General features: G+C 41.5%; 2 protein-coding genes across 18 annotated transcripts in view; one reads left to right on the top strand and one right to left on the bottom strand.

Annotated features, from left to right (window-relative positions):
* ZC2HC1B (zinc finger C2HC-type containing 1B) overlaps window positions 1-13651 on the top strand; it is a gene marked incomplete at its 5' end in the record, with an annotated part of 65088 nt that extends 51437 nt beyond the window's left edge. Inside the window, 2 exons of the mRNA XM_074397089.1 lie at window positions 11106-11190; window positions 11603-13651. Of these exons, the coding sequence (XP_074253190.1) occupies window positions 11106-11176 (71 nt within the window). The remainder of the gene's footprint in view (window positions 1-11105; window positions 11191-11602) is intronic.
* Window positions 13652-13685: 34 nt separating this feature from the next.
* Window positions 13686-16137, bottom strand: part of PLAGL1 (PLAG1 like zinc finger 1) — a 67651-nt gene continuing 65199 nt past the window's right edge. For all 17 annotated transcript variants that reach the window (XM_074397346.1, XM_074397341.1, XM_039467333.2 and 14 more), the window contains one exon: window positions 13686-16049. In XM_074397346.1, coding sequence (XP_074253447.1) covers window positions 14810-16049 — 1240 coding nt within the window. In that variant the 3' untranslated portion in view covers window positions 13686-14809. The remainder of the gene's footprint in view (window positions 16050-16137) is intronic.

Below are 16137 nucleotides of genomic sequence, written 5' to 3'. Positions count from 1 at the left end.
ATTGTAAACAGTGCTGCAATGAACATTCGTGTGCACGTGTCCTTGTAGTAGAATGATTTATAATCCTTTGGATATATACCCAGTAATGGGATTGCTGGGTCAAATGGGATTTCTATTTTTAGGTCCTTGAGGAATCGCCACACTGTCTTCCACAATGGTTGAATTAATTTACATTCCCACCAACAGTGTAAAAGTGTTCCTATTTCTCCACATCCTCTCCAGCATCTGTTGTTTCCCGATTTTTTAATGATCGCCATTCTAACTGGTGTGAGATGGTATCTCAATGTGGTTTTGATTTGCATTTCTCTGATGACCAGTGATGATGAGCATTTTTTCATATGTTTGTTGGCCTCCCGTATGTCTTCTTTTGTAAAGTATCTGTTCATATCCTTTGCCCATTTTTGAATGGGCTTGTTTGTTTTTTTCTTGTAGATCTGCTTTAGTTCTTTGTAAATTCTGGATATCAGCCCCTTGTCAGATGGGTAGACTGCAAAAATTTTTTCCCATTCTGTTGGTTGCTGATTCACTCTACTGACTGTTTCTTTTGCTGTGCGGAAGCTGTGGAGTTTGATTAGGTCCCATTTGTCTATTTTGGCTTTTGTTGCCATTGCTTTTGGCGTTTTGATCATGAAGTCCTTGCCTACACCTATGTCCTGAATGGTTTTGCCTAGATTTTCTTGTAAGGTTTTTATGGTATTAGGTCTGATGTTTAAGTCTTTAATCCATCTGGAGTTAATTTTGGTGTAAGGTGTCAGGAAGGGGTCCTGTTTCTGCTTTCTGCACATGGCTAGCCAGTTTTCCCAACACCATTTATTAAACAGGGAATCCTTTCCCCATTGCTTGTTTTTGTCAGGTTTGTCAAAGATCAGATGGTTGTGGGTCTGTTGTATTTCCTCTGAGGCCTCTGTTCTGTTCCATTGGTCTATATCTCTGTTTTGGTACCAGTACCATGCTGTTTTGATTACTGTAGCCTTGTAGTATAGTTTGAAGTCCGGTAGTGTGATGCCTCCTGCTTTGTTCTTTGCTTAGAATTGACTTGGCTATGCGGGCTCTCTTTTGGTTCCATATGAAGTTTAAGGTGTTTTTTTCCAGTTCTGTGAAGAAGGTCATTGGTAGCTTGATGGGAATAGCGTTGAATCTGTAAATTACTTTGGGCAGTATGGCCATTTTCACGATGTTGATTCTTCCTAACCATGAACATGGAATGTTTCTCCATCTGTTTGTGTCCTCTCTTATTTCGTTGAGCAATGGCTTGTAGTTCTCCTTGAAGAGGTCCTTTACGTTCCTTGTTAGTTGTATTCCTAGGTACTTTATTCTCTTTGTAGCAATTGTGAATGGCAGTTCGTTCTTGATTTGGCTCTCTTGAAGTCTATTACTGGTGTATAGGAATGCTTGTGATTTTTGCACGTTGATTTTGTATCCTGAGACTTTGCTGAAGTTGTTTATCAGTTTCAGGAGATTTTGGGCTGAGATGATGGGGTCTTCCAGATATACAATCATGTCATCTGCAAATAGAGACAATTTGATTTCCTCCTTTCCAATTTGGATACCCTTTATTTCTTTTTCTTGCCTGATTGCTCTGGCTAGAACTTCCAGTACTATATTGAATAGGAGTGGTGAGAGAGGGCATCCTTGTCTAGTGCCAGATTTCAAAGGGAATGCTTCCAGTTTTTGCCCATTCAGTATGATATTGGCTGTTGGTTTGTCGTAAATAGCTTTTATTGTTTTGAGATACGTTCCGTCAATACCTAGTTTATTGAGGGTTTTTAGCATAAAGGGTTGTTGAATTTTGTCAAAAGCCTTCTCTGCATCAATCGAGATAATCATGTGGTTTTTGTCTTTGGTTCTGTTTATGTGGTGGATTAAGTTTTTGGACTTGCGTATGTTGAACCAGCCTTGCATCCCCGGGATGAATCCTACTTGATCATGGTGGATGAGCTTTTTGATATGCTGTTGCAATCGGTTTGCCAGTATTTTATTGAAGATTTTTGCATCTATGTTCATCATGGATATTGGCCTGAAATTTTCTTTTCTTGTTGAGTCTCTGCCGGGTTTTGGTATCAGGATGATGTTTGTCTCGTAAAATGATTTGGGAAGGATTCCCTCTTTTTGGATTGTCTGGAATAGTTTCAGAAGGAATGGTATCAGCTCCTCCTTGTATGTCTGGTAGAATTCAGCTGTGAACCCATCTGGACCTGGGCTTTTTTTGGGTGGTAGGCTCTTTATTGCTGCCTCGACTTCAGACCATGTTATTGGTCTATTCAGGGTTTCGGCTTCTTCCAGGTTTAGGCTTGGGAGGTTGCAGGTGTCCAGGAATTTATCCATTTCTTCCAGGTTTACTAGTTTATGTGCATAGAGTTGTTTGTAATAATCTCTGATGATGGTTTGGATTTCTGTGGAATCTGTGGTGATATCACCTTTATCGTTTTTTATTGCATCAATTTGGTTATTCTCTCTTTTCTTGTTTATTAATCTGGCTAGTGGTCTGTCTATTTTGTTGATCTTTTCAAAAAACCAGCTCCTGGATTTATTGATTTTTTGAAGAGTTTTTTGTGTCTCTATTTCCTTCAGTTCTTCTCTGATCTTAGTTATTTCCTGTCTTCTGCTAGGTTTTGAGTTTTTTTGATCTTGCTCCTCTAGCTCTTTCAATTTTGATGATAGGGTGTCAATTTTAGATCTCTCCTTTCTTCTCATGTGGGCACTCATTGCTATATATTTTCCTCTAGAGACTGCTTTAAATGTGTCCCAGAGATTCTGGTATGTTGTGTCTTCGTTCTCATTGGTTTCGAAGAACGTCTTTATTTCTGCCTTCATTTCATTGTTTATCCAGTCAACATTCAAGAGCAAGTTGTTCAGTTTCCATGAAGCTGTGTGGTTCTGAGTTAGTTTCTGCATTCTGAGTTCTAACTCGATTGCACTGTGGTCTGAGAGACTGTTTGTTATGATTTCTGTTCTTTTGCATTTGCTGAGGAGTGATTTATTGCCAATTATGTGGTCACTTTTAGAGTAGGTGTGATGTGGTGCTGAGAAGAATGTATATTCTGTGGATTTGGGGTGGAGAGTTCTGTAAATGTCTATTAGGTTTGCTTGTTCCAGGTCTGTATTCAGGTCCTGGATATCCTTGTTGATTTTCTGTCTGGTTGATCTGTCTAATATTGACAATGGGGTGTTAAAGTCTCCCACTATTATTGTGTGGGAGTCTAAGTCTCTTTGTAAGTCATTAAGAACTTGCCTTATGTATCTGGGTGCTCCTGTATTGGGTGCGTATATATTTAGGATCGTTAGCTCTTCTTGTTGCAGTGATCCTTTTACCATTATGTAATGTCCTTCTTTGTCTCTTTTGATCTTTGTTGCTTTAAAGTCTATTTTGTCAGAGATGAGAGTTGCAACTCCTGCCTTTTTTTGCTCTCCATTTGCTTGGTAGATCTTCCTCCATCCCTTTATTTTGAGCCTTTGTGTATCCTTGCATGTAAGATGGGTTTCCTGGATACAGCACACTGATGGGTTTTGGCTTTTTATCCAATTTGCCAGTCTGTGTCTTTTGATTGGGGCATTTAGTCCATTGACATTTAGGGATAGTATTGTTATGTGTGAATTTGATGCTGTCATTTTGATGCTACCTGGCTGTTTTGTTGGTTAGTTGATGCAGATTCTTGATTGTGTTGATGCTTTTTTACCATTTGGTGTGTTTTTGGAGTGGCTGGTACTGGTTGTTCCTTTACATGTGTAGAGCCTCTTTCAGGAGTTCTTGTAGAGCAGGTTTGGTGGTGATGAAATCTCTGAGTGCTTGCTTGTTCACAAAGGATTTTATTTTTCCTTCACTTATGAAGCTTAGTTTGGCTGGATAGGAGATTCTGGGTTGAAAGTTCTTTTCTTTGAGGATGTTGAATATTGGCCCCCAATCTCTTCTGGCTTGTAGGGTTTCTGCTGAGAGATCTGCTGTGAGTCTAATGGGCTTCCCTTTGTGGGTAACCCGACCTTTCTCTCTGGCTGCCCTTAGCATTTTCTCTTTCATTTCAACCCTGGTGAATCTGACGATTATGTGCCTTGGGGTTGCTCTTCTTGAGGAATATCTTTGTGGTGTTCTCTGTATTTCCTGGATTTGAATATTGGTCTGCCTTGCTAGGTTAGGGAAGTTTTCCTGGATAATATCCTGAAGAGTATTTTCCAGTTTGGATTCGTTCTCTTCATCACATTCAGGTACACCTATCAGACGTAGATTAGGTCTTTTCACATAGTCCCACATTTCTTGAAGATTTTGTTCATTCCTTTTTGCGCTTTTTTCTCTTTTCTTGCCTTCTCTTTTTATTTCATTGAGTTGATCTTCGACCTCTGATATCCTTTCTTCTGCTTGGTCAATTCGGCTGTTGAAGCTTGTGCATGCTTCACGAAGTTCTCGTGTTGCGTTTTTCAGCTCCATCAATTCATTTATACTCCTCTCTATGCTGTCCATTCTCGTCAGCAGTTCGTCCAATCTTTTTTCAAGGTTCCTATTTTCTTTGCAATGGGTTAGAACATGTTTTTTTAACTCATTGTAGTTTCTTACTACCCACCTTCTGAAGTCTGATTCTGTCATTTCATCACCCTCCTTCTCCATCCGGTCTGGTTCCCTTGCTGGTGAGGAGTTGTGATCCCTTTTAGGAGGAGAGGTGTTCTGGTTTCGGGAGTTTTCATCCTTTTTGCGCTGGGTTCTTCCCATTTTTGTGGGTTTATCCACCTGTTGTCTGTCTCTGTCCCAGGGAGTTGGAGCTTTATGAGTTTCCCCTGCACTACTGCCTTTTTTGATTTTTCTTTCAGGTCGGACCCGCCCAGCTAGCAGCACGCCTAGCCACTGCCTGCCCGCAGGGGCTTTGCTGAGCTGCTGTGGGCTCCGCCCAGCTGCCCTGAGCTCTTCCCTGTAGTCCTTTTTATAAGGGCGTAGTTAGCACTGTCTCGGCAATGGTGGCCCCGCCTCTGTTATGGTGGACTCTCTCTGTTGTGGCAGGTTGCCTCGGCAACGGCGGGTTGCCTCGGCAATGGCAGCCTGCCTCCGTAGGGGTGGAGAATCTCAGTAATGGCGGAAGCCTCTCCCCCAGGGAGCCGGACCGTCCCGGTTCAGCTGTGCTTGGTTTGGAGGGCTCAACCCAGAGGGTTTCCAATTACTGGTTTTGTTTTCGTTGTTGTTGGGGGTGGAGGGGTGGGACCAACCGAGCCTGATCACCTGGCTCCCTGACTCAGAGTCTTTTCTTTTAAGTTGAACGACCCCGCGTTCCGGTCGCTTGTTGAAAAGGCGCCGGGATCTCCCGTGCTGCGACTCACGGAGTCGGCTCGAACTGCGGCGCCGGCTCCTGGCGGATTTTTTGCCTAGGAATCTCCTGGCCTGACTCGCTATTTCAGATGAATGGGCTATTCTGCCATCTCAGGGCTCTGCTCGCCAGCTAAGAGGGCTCCCAGACCATTGGCTTTTGTACGGAGAACGGCAGCAACAGGGCGTGGTCACAGCAGCCGCGCGGGCGGAATCAGCCCCACGGGGGCCAAAACAGCCGCACCGGCTGGGACTGCGACGCTGGCGACCCCTCTGCCTGGGTATCTCCTGGTCTGTGGGCAATAAGAGTTCGTCTGGAAATGCGGCGTCCACTCACCCTCTGCACTTTCACTGGGAGCTGAAGTCCTGAGCTGTTCTTAGGCGGCCATCTTCCCAGCATTTCCAATGTCTCCTTCTTTGTCTCTGATTGTGCTTATTTGAATCTTCTTTCTTCCTTCCTAGGTTATTTGACCTAATGGTCTATCAATCTTGTTTATTTCTTCAAATGAACAACTTTTCATTCTGTTCATCTTTTTTATTGGGTTTTTGGTCTCAAGTTCATTTGGTTCTCCTCTGAGCTTTGTTATTTCTTTTTTTCTGCTAGCTTTGTGTTTGGTGTTGCTTTTATTTCTTGACGTGTAACATTATGTTGTGAATTAAGGATCTTTCTTTTTTTTTTTTTTTTTACTTTTTTTGAGGTGGAGTCTTGCCCTGTCACCCAGGCTGGAGTGCAGTGGTGCAATCTCGGCTCACTGCAATGTTTGCCTCCTGGTCTGCCTCCTGGGTTCAAGCAATTCTCCTGCCTCAGCCTCCTGAGTAGCTAGGATTACAGGCATCTGCCACCATGCCCGGCTAATTTTTGTATTTTTAGTAGAGACAGGGTTTCACAACATTGGCCAGCTGGTCTCAAGCTCCTGACCTGAGGTGATCCACCCAGCTTAGCCTCCCAAAGTGCTGGGATCACAGGCGTTAGCTACTGTGCCCAGCCTCTTTTTTTAATGTAGGTGTTTAATGTTAACACTACTTTTGCTGTATGCCAATGTTTTTGCTATGTTGTGTCTCCATTTCCTTTTGTTTCAAATATGTAAATTTTTGTCTTAATTTTTGTCATTGACCCAAAAATCATTCAGGAGCAGGTTGTTTAACTTTCATTTATTTGTATAGTTTTGAGAGTTTCTTTTGGAATTACTTTCTAATTTTATTCCACTGTGGTCTGAGAATATACTTAATATGATTTTAATTTCTAAAATGTACAGAGGCCTTGTTTTGTTATGTAGTGTATTGTCTATCTTGGAGAATGTTCCATGCACTGATAAGAAGAATGTATATTCTGCAGTTATGGGGTAGAATATTCTGTAAATACCTGTAAGGTCCATTTGGTCTAAAGTGATGAAGTCTGGTGCTTCTTGGTTGATTTTTCTGTCTTCATGATCTGTTTGGTGCTGTCAGTTGAGCACTGAAGTTCCCACTGTTAGTGTATTGCATCTCTTTTCTTAGGATTGTGATATTTTCCTGTTGGAATCATCCTTGTATAATTGTATAATGTCTACTTTGTCTCTCTTAACTGTTGTGACTCTTGTTTGATATGAAAATAGCTATTCCTGCTCACTTTTGGTTTCCATTTGCATGGAGTATCTTTTTCTACTCCTTTAAATTTATGCGAGTCCTTATGTATTAGCTCAGTCTCTTGAAGACAACAGATACTGGTTTGTGAATTTTTTTTTCTCCATTTTGCCATTCTTTACCTTTTAAGTGAAGCATTTAGGCCATTTACTTTCAGCATTATTATTGAGATGTGAGGTACTGTTTTATTCATTATGCTACTTGTTGTCTGAATACCTCTGGCTCTTAAGCAGCATCCATAGGGCACTAGTTGTGGTGGTAGTAAGCTGGGCAGCCCCATCCTTAGTCTCCCAGGAGGAGTATGTGTATGCTGCAGATGCTAGTAGTGGTGGGCAGGGTGGGTCAGTCTCCAAGTTCATGGATGAGGTATGCAGGTGCCAATAGGCTGAGCAGGCTTTTCCTCAGGAACCTAGTACGAGTGGGTAGAAGCTGATCACAGGTAGGGTGAGTTGATCCCCAGGCCCCAACAATGCACAGAAGTGCTGGTGGGCATGATTCCAGATGGGTCAAGCCTGTCATCAGCCTCCCAATGGTGGGCACAAGCACAGACTGTGGTGGTCAGGGCTGCTCAGTCTCCATCCCCCAAGTCAGTGTCTGTTGGTGCCAGCAGGGTGGGTGGGCCTGTCCTCAGGTCCAATGAGGGTTTGCCTGGGTTTCTGTGACAGGGGACAGGGCAGCTCATGAGAGTCTCTCTTTCTTCTTTTCATTATACAATGCTATTCCCATAAAAATAAAGGTCTTTAAAAATTGTTGTTATTGGGGTTTTTTTTTGCTATTGCTATTAATATACTCAGATTGACAATTAGTAGGTCACTTGGTGTCACTTTTTTTTTTTTTTTTTTTTTTTCCTGAGACAGGATCTCACTCTGTTGTCTAGGCTGGAGTGCAGTGGCTTGATCATAGGTTGCTATAGCCTTGACTTCCTGGGTGCAAGTGATCCTCTTGCCTCAGCTTCTTGAGTATATGGGACCACAGGCATGCACCACCATAAACAGATCATTTTTTTATTTGTAGAAGTGAGGTGTCACTATGTTTCCCAAAATGGTCTTAAATGCCTAGGCTCAAGCAATCCTCCTGCCTTGGCCTCCCAAAGTGATGGCATTACACGTGTGAGCTGCTGCCCCTGTATTAAATAGTGTCTATTTATGATATCATATATTATATCACATATTATAAATATAGATTATATATCATGTGTTATATCATATATTATAAATCCAGTTGTTGTCTTTTATCTAGATGGCAGTTAGCCTCCTAAAATTCTGGCCTTCATTCTTTAACTCTCTTGAGTAAAATAAGCATTTGGTACCTCCTACATATAACCCTTTTAAAATTCATGCCAGAGGAGATACATGTGTGTGCAAGTCACCAGCCTTATTGATCCCAGAGTCTTATGAGAAGATATAGCATACACAGGAAAACTTCTAATACAAAACAGCAACTGGTATTAAAGGAAGGTACTATGCCAGTTAAGCAACTGCCTTGAGTGCGCACAAGACTTTATTCATTGAGCACATAAGTATTGTGCATGGTTGTTTTTTATGCCTGTGGATCCTTATAAGTCTAGGGCAAGGGACAGCCAGTAATTTTGTCTAATATTTAACTGTGAGATATAAACAGTCCTCAGAGAACACAAGAACGAGATCAGCTTTGCCCAGAAGTCTTTATGGAGGAGGTAACATTCTGAGAGAGGGGATGCTTCATGGAGGTGGAGGCATTTGGAATGAGCTTTCAGAATCAGCTAGATTTTGACCAGTAGAGAAAAGGTGAAGATGGAATGAACAAGGATATGAAAATGAGAATGCAGAGGACATACTCTGAAAACAAATGATCCATTTGGCAAAAGCTTAAGAAGGGGTTGGGGAGTAAATAGAGATTAAAGTTTGATTAGGGGGCTGGCACTAGAGCAAGTAGGGTTGTAAACATTAGGTGAGGCACTCAGATTTCATGTCATTTACACTGACACTGGTGCCACATTCTCTGGTGCTTGTGTCTGTATTTGTCAGGCAATTAATTGCATGCACTATGCAGTTATGATGGCCTAGGACTTTTTTTTTTTTTTTTTTTTTTAAGAGTCTTGGTCTATTGCCCAGGCTGGAGTGCAATGGGATAATCTCAGCTCACTGCAGCCTCTATCTCCCAGGTTCAAGTAATTCTCCTGCCTCAGCCTCTTGAGTAGCTGCAATTATAGGCGACCGCCCCACTCCTGGCTAATTTTTTATGTTTTTATAAGAGATGGGGTTTCACCATGTTGGCCAGGCTGGTCTCGAACTCCTGACCTCAGGTGATCTGCCCACCTATGCCTGGGATTACAAGCAAGAGCCACTGCTCCTGGTGGGGACTTTTTGTTTCTAGCCACTTTAAGTTAGTCTGCCTAAAATTTCTTTTGAGAAATAGCATTTTGAAAACAATATGAGAAATTCATGCTTATTGTAGGAGATACTGGAAAATGGAGGGAAAAGAATTTTTAAAAATCATAATTCCATCACCTTAACATAACCACTATTGATTTTTGTTCCTTTTCATACTCTTCCTTCTCTGTTTTTCTTTTGTCAAACCTAGAATCATGGTCTCTGTACAGTTAAACATCCTGATTTTTTTTTTTCACCTATCCCACTTTGAATATTTTCCTATGGCAGAAGAGTTTCTTTGAAAACGTAGTATCATATCACAGGAATACAACATAATCATTTAGCTGATTTCCTGGTGGTGAGCAGGTAGAGTGCCTCTAATTGTTTGCTATACTGAATAAGTCTTGTTCATGGATAGTAGCCCCCACTTACATTGAACACTCTTCCAAACCCTTCGCATGTGAACTCATTTAATTCTCATAATAGTGTGAGGAGGTCTACTCTTTATATCTCTATTTTACAGATGAGGAAAGCACAGAGAGGTTAAGCAACATAGACAAGCAACTTCATAGGAGGGGGCAGAGCTTTTTGCCAAAGCTCTGTATGCTTTGGGATAAATGGGTCCAAAAATATAAATATTAAGGCTGTTGCTACATATTTGGAATGGTTTTGGAAAAAGATGTGGCTCTTCTTACATTCCTAAAAGATTCTAATGTTCAGTTGGGAAATGAATGTATAGCCTAGTCAGCAAATATATACTGGTGGCTGTTTTCTGGAGGCTTTTGTTTATATGAATGATGAATGTACTGGAAGGTACTGCCAAGAAGCTGCTTCTCCCAGATCTTCGTACAGAGACTAATGTTACTATGAGCATGTAGTTCTGGGATTTAGACCTGCATTGCTTTGTGTATTTAGCAGTGGACTGCATTTGTACAGTTTTGCTGGTGAGAGCTCTACTTTACTTCCAGAGCCAGTGGGTTTTTATCAAGTTAAACATCTTACCTGCACCAGCATTCCATTCTTTAACTGATTTAGTTGTGTAGCAAATCTACTGTGCATGAAAGTGTCAGTTGTGGGTTCTTCGGCAGAAGTAAAATCTGTTTATGTTTCAGTAAAACTAACGCTGAAAGCTCTTTCTATTCCTATGTCCTTTGAAAGCTTGATTCACAATTTCCTTGTTATTGCTCCTTCATAAAACATTGAGTAGAAAGGACAGAGGAAACGTATTCCTTTTTTATTTTTTAACAAAAAAAGAATCTCTGAGAATCCTTTCCCCTACGATGTGGTCAAAACTAAACCAAGCTATGGTGCGCCACACATAAACTTGTGTCTCTCCATACATAACAGTGCCGCTGGGCTCAAGGGAAAAAATACTGTTTGTGGAATGAATCCATTTATCACATAAATAACCCCAAGCAGGGAAGGCAGCTTAAGCTTCCATAAGGCTTAGCAAAATCTGCTCGTATGAGAACTAGCAAAGAATTTGAAGATACAAAATATCAGGGTCCATTTTGAAAGCTGGGGCACTAGCAGAGGGGATGTCATGAGTCCTGGTGTGTAAAGGGGGGGTCACCTGAGGTGCAGTCCAAAGTCCTTGAGTAAACAGAGGCTGGGGCAGAGGAGAGAAAGCACCTGAGGCAACCCTTGTTTTTCTTTGGTTCAGGCCAGAGAGTGGGTATTTGTCTATAGCTACCCCACCCTCACTGTCCTCCCATCACACTCTCCTACCTCCCACCAAAAAGAAAAAAAATCGAAACTTTTGAACCCATGTGGGGATTTCACAATCATGTCTTTTTTCCTTGGTAATGTTCTGCTTTGACATAACAAATCTGTTTATGTTTCCAAAGGATCAGCTATGGACCCTGCTTCTGGAGCAAAACTCAGACAAGGATTAAGTAAATCTTCTAAAAAAGATTAACTCCTAGAAGCCAGGTAAGAAAAAAATATATCACCTTTAATCCAGATGTTGCTGACCAGTTAATGACTTTTAAGAGAATGGATGCATAGTAGGCAGACTGAAGAAACATTTGGGCAAACTCTGAGTTGAGTTAACAAAATGTATGCTCTTGAAACGAACTCTTCTGTTAAATACACAGTTTGAAGAGGATATTCAGTTTTTGATTCATGACTCAATAGGAAAGGGAATGATCCCTCACTTTTGACGTGGAAGGTTACTGCCTTGTCCCTTTTTCTAAGCACCTTACTCTCAAAAAGCACAGACCCCTGAGAGTGTGAATTATTTGCAAAACAATTAAAAGTCTCAAGAACGCTATGTTGTTACTTAGCATTCTCAGTGTGGGAACAATGACTTTCTAAAATAAACACCTCTTCTTTCTGTTTTCAGACAGGCTGCTCCCTGAAACCCATCAGCCTGGATGGCTGCATACCGGGGAATGCCACCTAAGGAGAAGGATCGTAGATGTGATGTCTGTTTATACACCCTTGATTCTTCTTGAAGCATCACTTAGAACAAGTAAAACTAGCTTCAAATTTTTATTTACTCCCTTTGAAATTTTCAAAACAAAACCGTTAAACACATGGATCGTATAATGCATTATTCAAATTCACTTGAAGTTTTTAAATGGGTTTTTAAGGACAATGTTGCTTTGACATTAGAACCTTTTTAGTAGACTAGTAATTGGAGTACTAACATTATTTACTAGGAAAATCTTTTTTTTAACTAGCTTCATTCTGCATATATTGGCATTAGTATTGTAGTTATGGTGCTTATTCTAAGTGTTTATGTATATACTGTGTAGAATTGTCTTACATATACCAGTTACACAGACCATGTTTAGGGGGAAATACTGGATGAGAAATCTTTCATCCTGTGGAAAGAATGTTCTCAGTGGCCTCAAGCCATTTATTTATCATGGCTAAAGCGGAAGCCATCTGTTCATTTCTTTAGCATTGATTTATACAGAGCTCTGCTCTGTTGGGAGGTGACTCTCCCTTCTCTTTGCAGTCTTTTTTTTTTTTTTGTGGAAACAGGATCTCACTCTGTCACCCAAGTTGGAGTGCAGTGGCGTGATCTCAGCTCAAGCAATACCTCCCACCTCAGCCTCCCAGGTAGCTGGGAACACACCGGCTTGCATCACCATAACCGGCTAATTTTTAAATATTTTTTGTAGACATGGGGTTTCACTGTTGGCCAGGCTAGTCTTGAACTCTTGAGCTCAAGCCATCTGCCTATCTTGGCCTCCCAAAGTGCTGGGATTACCAGCATGAGCCACTGTGCCCAGCCTCTTTGCAATCTTAAGGGTCAATAGACCTCTTTTTGTAGAGTCAGTTATACTTAACTTGTAGTTTTAAATTCAAGAACTTTTTCTTAACCTCAAAAAATTTTAATTAGAACAATTAAACCATTGATTTCTGTCCAAATTTAAGTAAAATATCTGAAAGTCTTATGGTCTGTAATTTGGGGACTAAACTCCAAATGCTATGTTCTGTGTTCAGGAAAAACAAGTCTGTGTTGTGGAACTGACAAGAGACAGTAGTAAGCCATGTATAAGTATCTGTGGAAGCTTCTAGAAATGGATCTTGGGAGGTTTTAGTTGAGATGAGCTACTCCTCTTTCACCTTGTGCCCTAGGAGATTGCTTTCCATCTGAGAACAAAGAGAGGGGATATGGGAACTGACTTAAACATCCCGGAGCAGTGGACTCCTTCTAATGGAATAATTTATATATCACTTTGTCTCATTTCCTCCCTGCAGGTTCCACTGTAGTTTAAAGACCCGAGTCTGTCTGGCAGCTGGGTCTCATAGATTCAGCTTCCTTCTCAGTACCAACCCCGGGTAGCTGTTTGCCCCTTACACCATCATCAGCATCATTGTTAAGGACTGTGAGTGGGTCAGGGTTTCTCACATTTGACCAATGGGCTTCTTGGATAGACAAACTTGTCTTTCCTTTCTTTACCTACCCTCACCCTATTTTGAGGTAAAACAAAAAGAAACAGGTGTGTCAGATATAAGGGGCACAATACTTTGAGGAAATCCCAATAAGAAATAAGTAAATTTCTAATTTGGCTAGAAATTAATGGTAAACACCATATAAAAGTGGATCATCGTAGCCCAAATTAGACTAAACTCCTCTGGTAGACATATTCTAATCTACACATTCGAAATAAATTATGTCACATTAAAGAAGGATTTAAAATAGTGTTTTTAGAAATAAGATCTTAGTGCTATGAATTTAACTGAAGCATATAAACTATCTTAACTCATAATTATTTTACTCAAAAAAAGTAAAGTTCCTAATAGATGCTCAGTAGAGGTCAGAACAGTAGTTTCCATGGGGGAAGTAATGACCAGGAGGGGGCGTGAGGGAGCCAGCTCGGAGCCGGAAGTGTTTTCTATCTTGATCTGAGTGTATGCAGTTCATGTTAACACAGGTGGAGCTGTATGAGAAATTAATTAGTCAAGCCAAATTGCACGATTTGAAAACTTTATTAAATGCAAGATACATGTTTATGGAAAAAGAAAGCCTCTAAAAACAAGACAATGGAGCTTTTAAAAAGGTTAGGTGTTACATCTTTAAAACTCATTAATAAGATAGCAAATTAAAGAGATTATAGTTACATTGTAAAACATAATCTTCTTTGAATAAAAGCTAATAATGACTTAAACTGATGAATTACAAAAGCACTTATTTATTGGTGATTAAAAACAATACTTAGGAACTTAAGCAGCTTGAGTAGTAGTTTAAGCTAGACAGAGCAAAGAAAATTCTTAATATATATTTTTTTTAATTCCAGTAACATTTTCTTAAATTCCTGTTAAAAATATAATCAATATTAAAGTCAGCAAAATGCCTTTGACTGACGCCTGGATTATTTTACCACTTAATCTGGTTACACAGTGATTTTTTTTTTTTTTTTCTGTCAGATGTAACTGACAACCAGTTTAGTCTTTAAGATAAATGAAGTGATAACTCACATTGCAGCATCTTGTGAAAAATATTCAGACTACATTTAAAATGCTTCTGTAAAATGGAGAATTCTAATGCTCCACAAGAAATTGTATATGCAAAACTACAGGTTGGCTATGGTAATAGTAACTAAACTACATCCAACCCTGAAGGTAGAAAAATCCCTGAAAAGAAATACACAGCCTAGTTATAATATGCCATATAAAGGTTATTTTCTTGTTTTTAAAATTCTCCCAATTTGGAGAAATCCAAACCTTTCCATAGTTCCCTTACTAGGCAGTGCCACGTAAAGTTATTTAGTTAACATTATGATGAGCATGGCTTACGATAAATTCCATATGACAAACACTTATATATAGCAGCCGTCATTTTGGATGTTGATTATGACAATATTTGCAGTTTGATTACAGAACACGCATTCGTTAAATTTGGTACAAAGCATGAACACTCAAGACAGATTGGCACAATACATGCAGTTTGAGAATTCTCTCATCTCAAGCCAGTCATCACTGAATAATCCATAGTCCCAGTCCCGTTTTCCAAATCTTTCTCGTGTTGTAACTGACATTTAAAATGCTTCTCAAAACAACTTCCAGAATACGAAAAATACACTTTAAAAATCAATTATCTGAATGCGTGATGGAAATGAGGCAGGATAGCAGAGCCAGTGCCAGCTGAGAACACATGGGGGATGGGGGGCAGGGGGAGCTGACCCAGGCTCACGGTGCCCACAGCAATTTGGGGTTCCTGCTGCTGCTGCCCCAGACAGCTTAATCTGTGGGGCAGAGATTCCCCAGGCCCCAGGGGGAGAGTGCTATTCCCAAAGGTATTTTGGGTAGCAGGAGGGGGCAGCTGCCAGAAGCTCAACAGTGGGGACAGGTCCAGAGAGGCAGGTATTGTTAGGTTCACAGCATCTGCAGGCAGCTCCTTGGGCAGGCTTACTTTACCAGCATTGCCCTTAACCAGATCAAAACCTGGGTTGAGCTTTTGAGGTGACTGAGGCTCTTGCAGAGGCAAGTCCTCAAACAGACTGATATTGCAAAAACCTTTAGTATCTGCCTTGAGGGGCAGGCTTGCAAGTGGGGCATATGAGGTAGCAGTGGTGCTGTACTTGTGACTGGGAAGGGGAGGTGGAGGAGAGCCAGGGGCTACCGAGGGATGGAGGGAGGCCAGGGACTCTGGCAGCGGCTGCATAGGCTGGGCAGCCTGTTCTGGGGGCCCAAAGGTGAGGCTATGGACCTCAGGTGGCAGGCTACTTGCAAGCCCGTTCTGGGCAGAAGCTCCTAAAGAGAAAGGAGACAAGGCAGCAGCCTTCAGTTGGAATGAAGGCGCGATGGTATGGAAGGTGCTCAGAAGGTCTCCGTTCTGCAGGCTCTCTTTCATCAGCTCCTGTGAGTGGGTCTTCTTGGTATGCCGGGTGAGGTGATCCTTGCGCCCAAATCTCTGGGCACAGAACTGGCACAGGAAGTCCTTGCATCCTGTGTGGACCACCAAGTGGCGTCGCACATCCTTCCGGGTGTAGAAGCATCTTTCGCAGTGGTCGCATTGGTGCTTCTTTTCCTTGGTTCCACTAGGGGGCTTCTCTTCTGCATGGGATTTGAGGTGATCCAGCAGCACCTCGGTGCTCCCTAGCTCCAGGGCACAGACCCCACAGGTGAGGTCGCCACTGCTGGCCGCATGGAGGGCCAGGTGCCTCTTATAGCCCAGCAGGGTGTGATACTTCTTCCCACACTCGTCACACCCATAGGCCATTTTGTTGGGGTCGTGGGTCTGGAGGTGGTTTTTCAGGTGGTCTTTCCGGTTGAATGTCTTCCCACAGTAAACGCACCGGTGAGATTTCTGAGGAGAGTGGGTCGCCATGTGCCTAGAAGCAGAAGGAGAAATTTCGCAATAGAGAGCTGTTTTAAGAGATGAAGAAAGGTGTAGAAACACTATTATATCAAAGTGTTGAT

The sequence above is a fragment of the Saimiri boliviensis genome, chromosome 4, assembly GCF_048565385.1.
Source record: "Saimiri boliviensis isolate mSaiBol1 chromosome 4, mSaiBol1.pri, whole genome shotgun sequence".
Taxonomy (NCBI): Eukaryota; Metazoa; Chordata; class Mammalia; order Primates; family Cebidae; genus Saimiri; species Saimiri boliviensis.
This window is presented reverse-complemented; position numbering and strand designations above follow the sequence as displayed.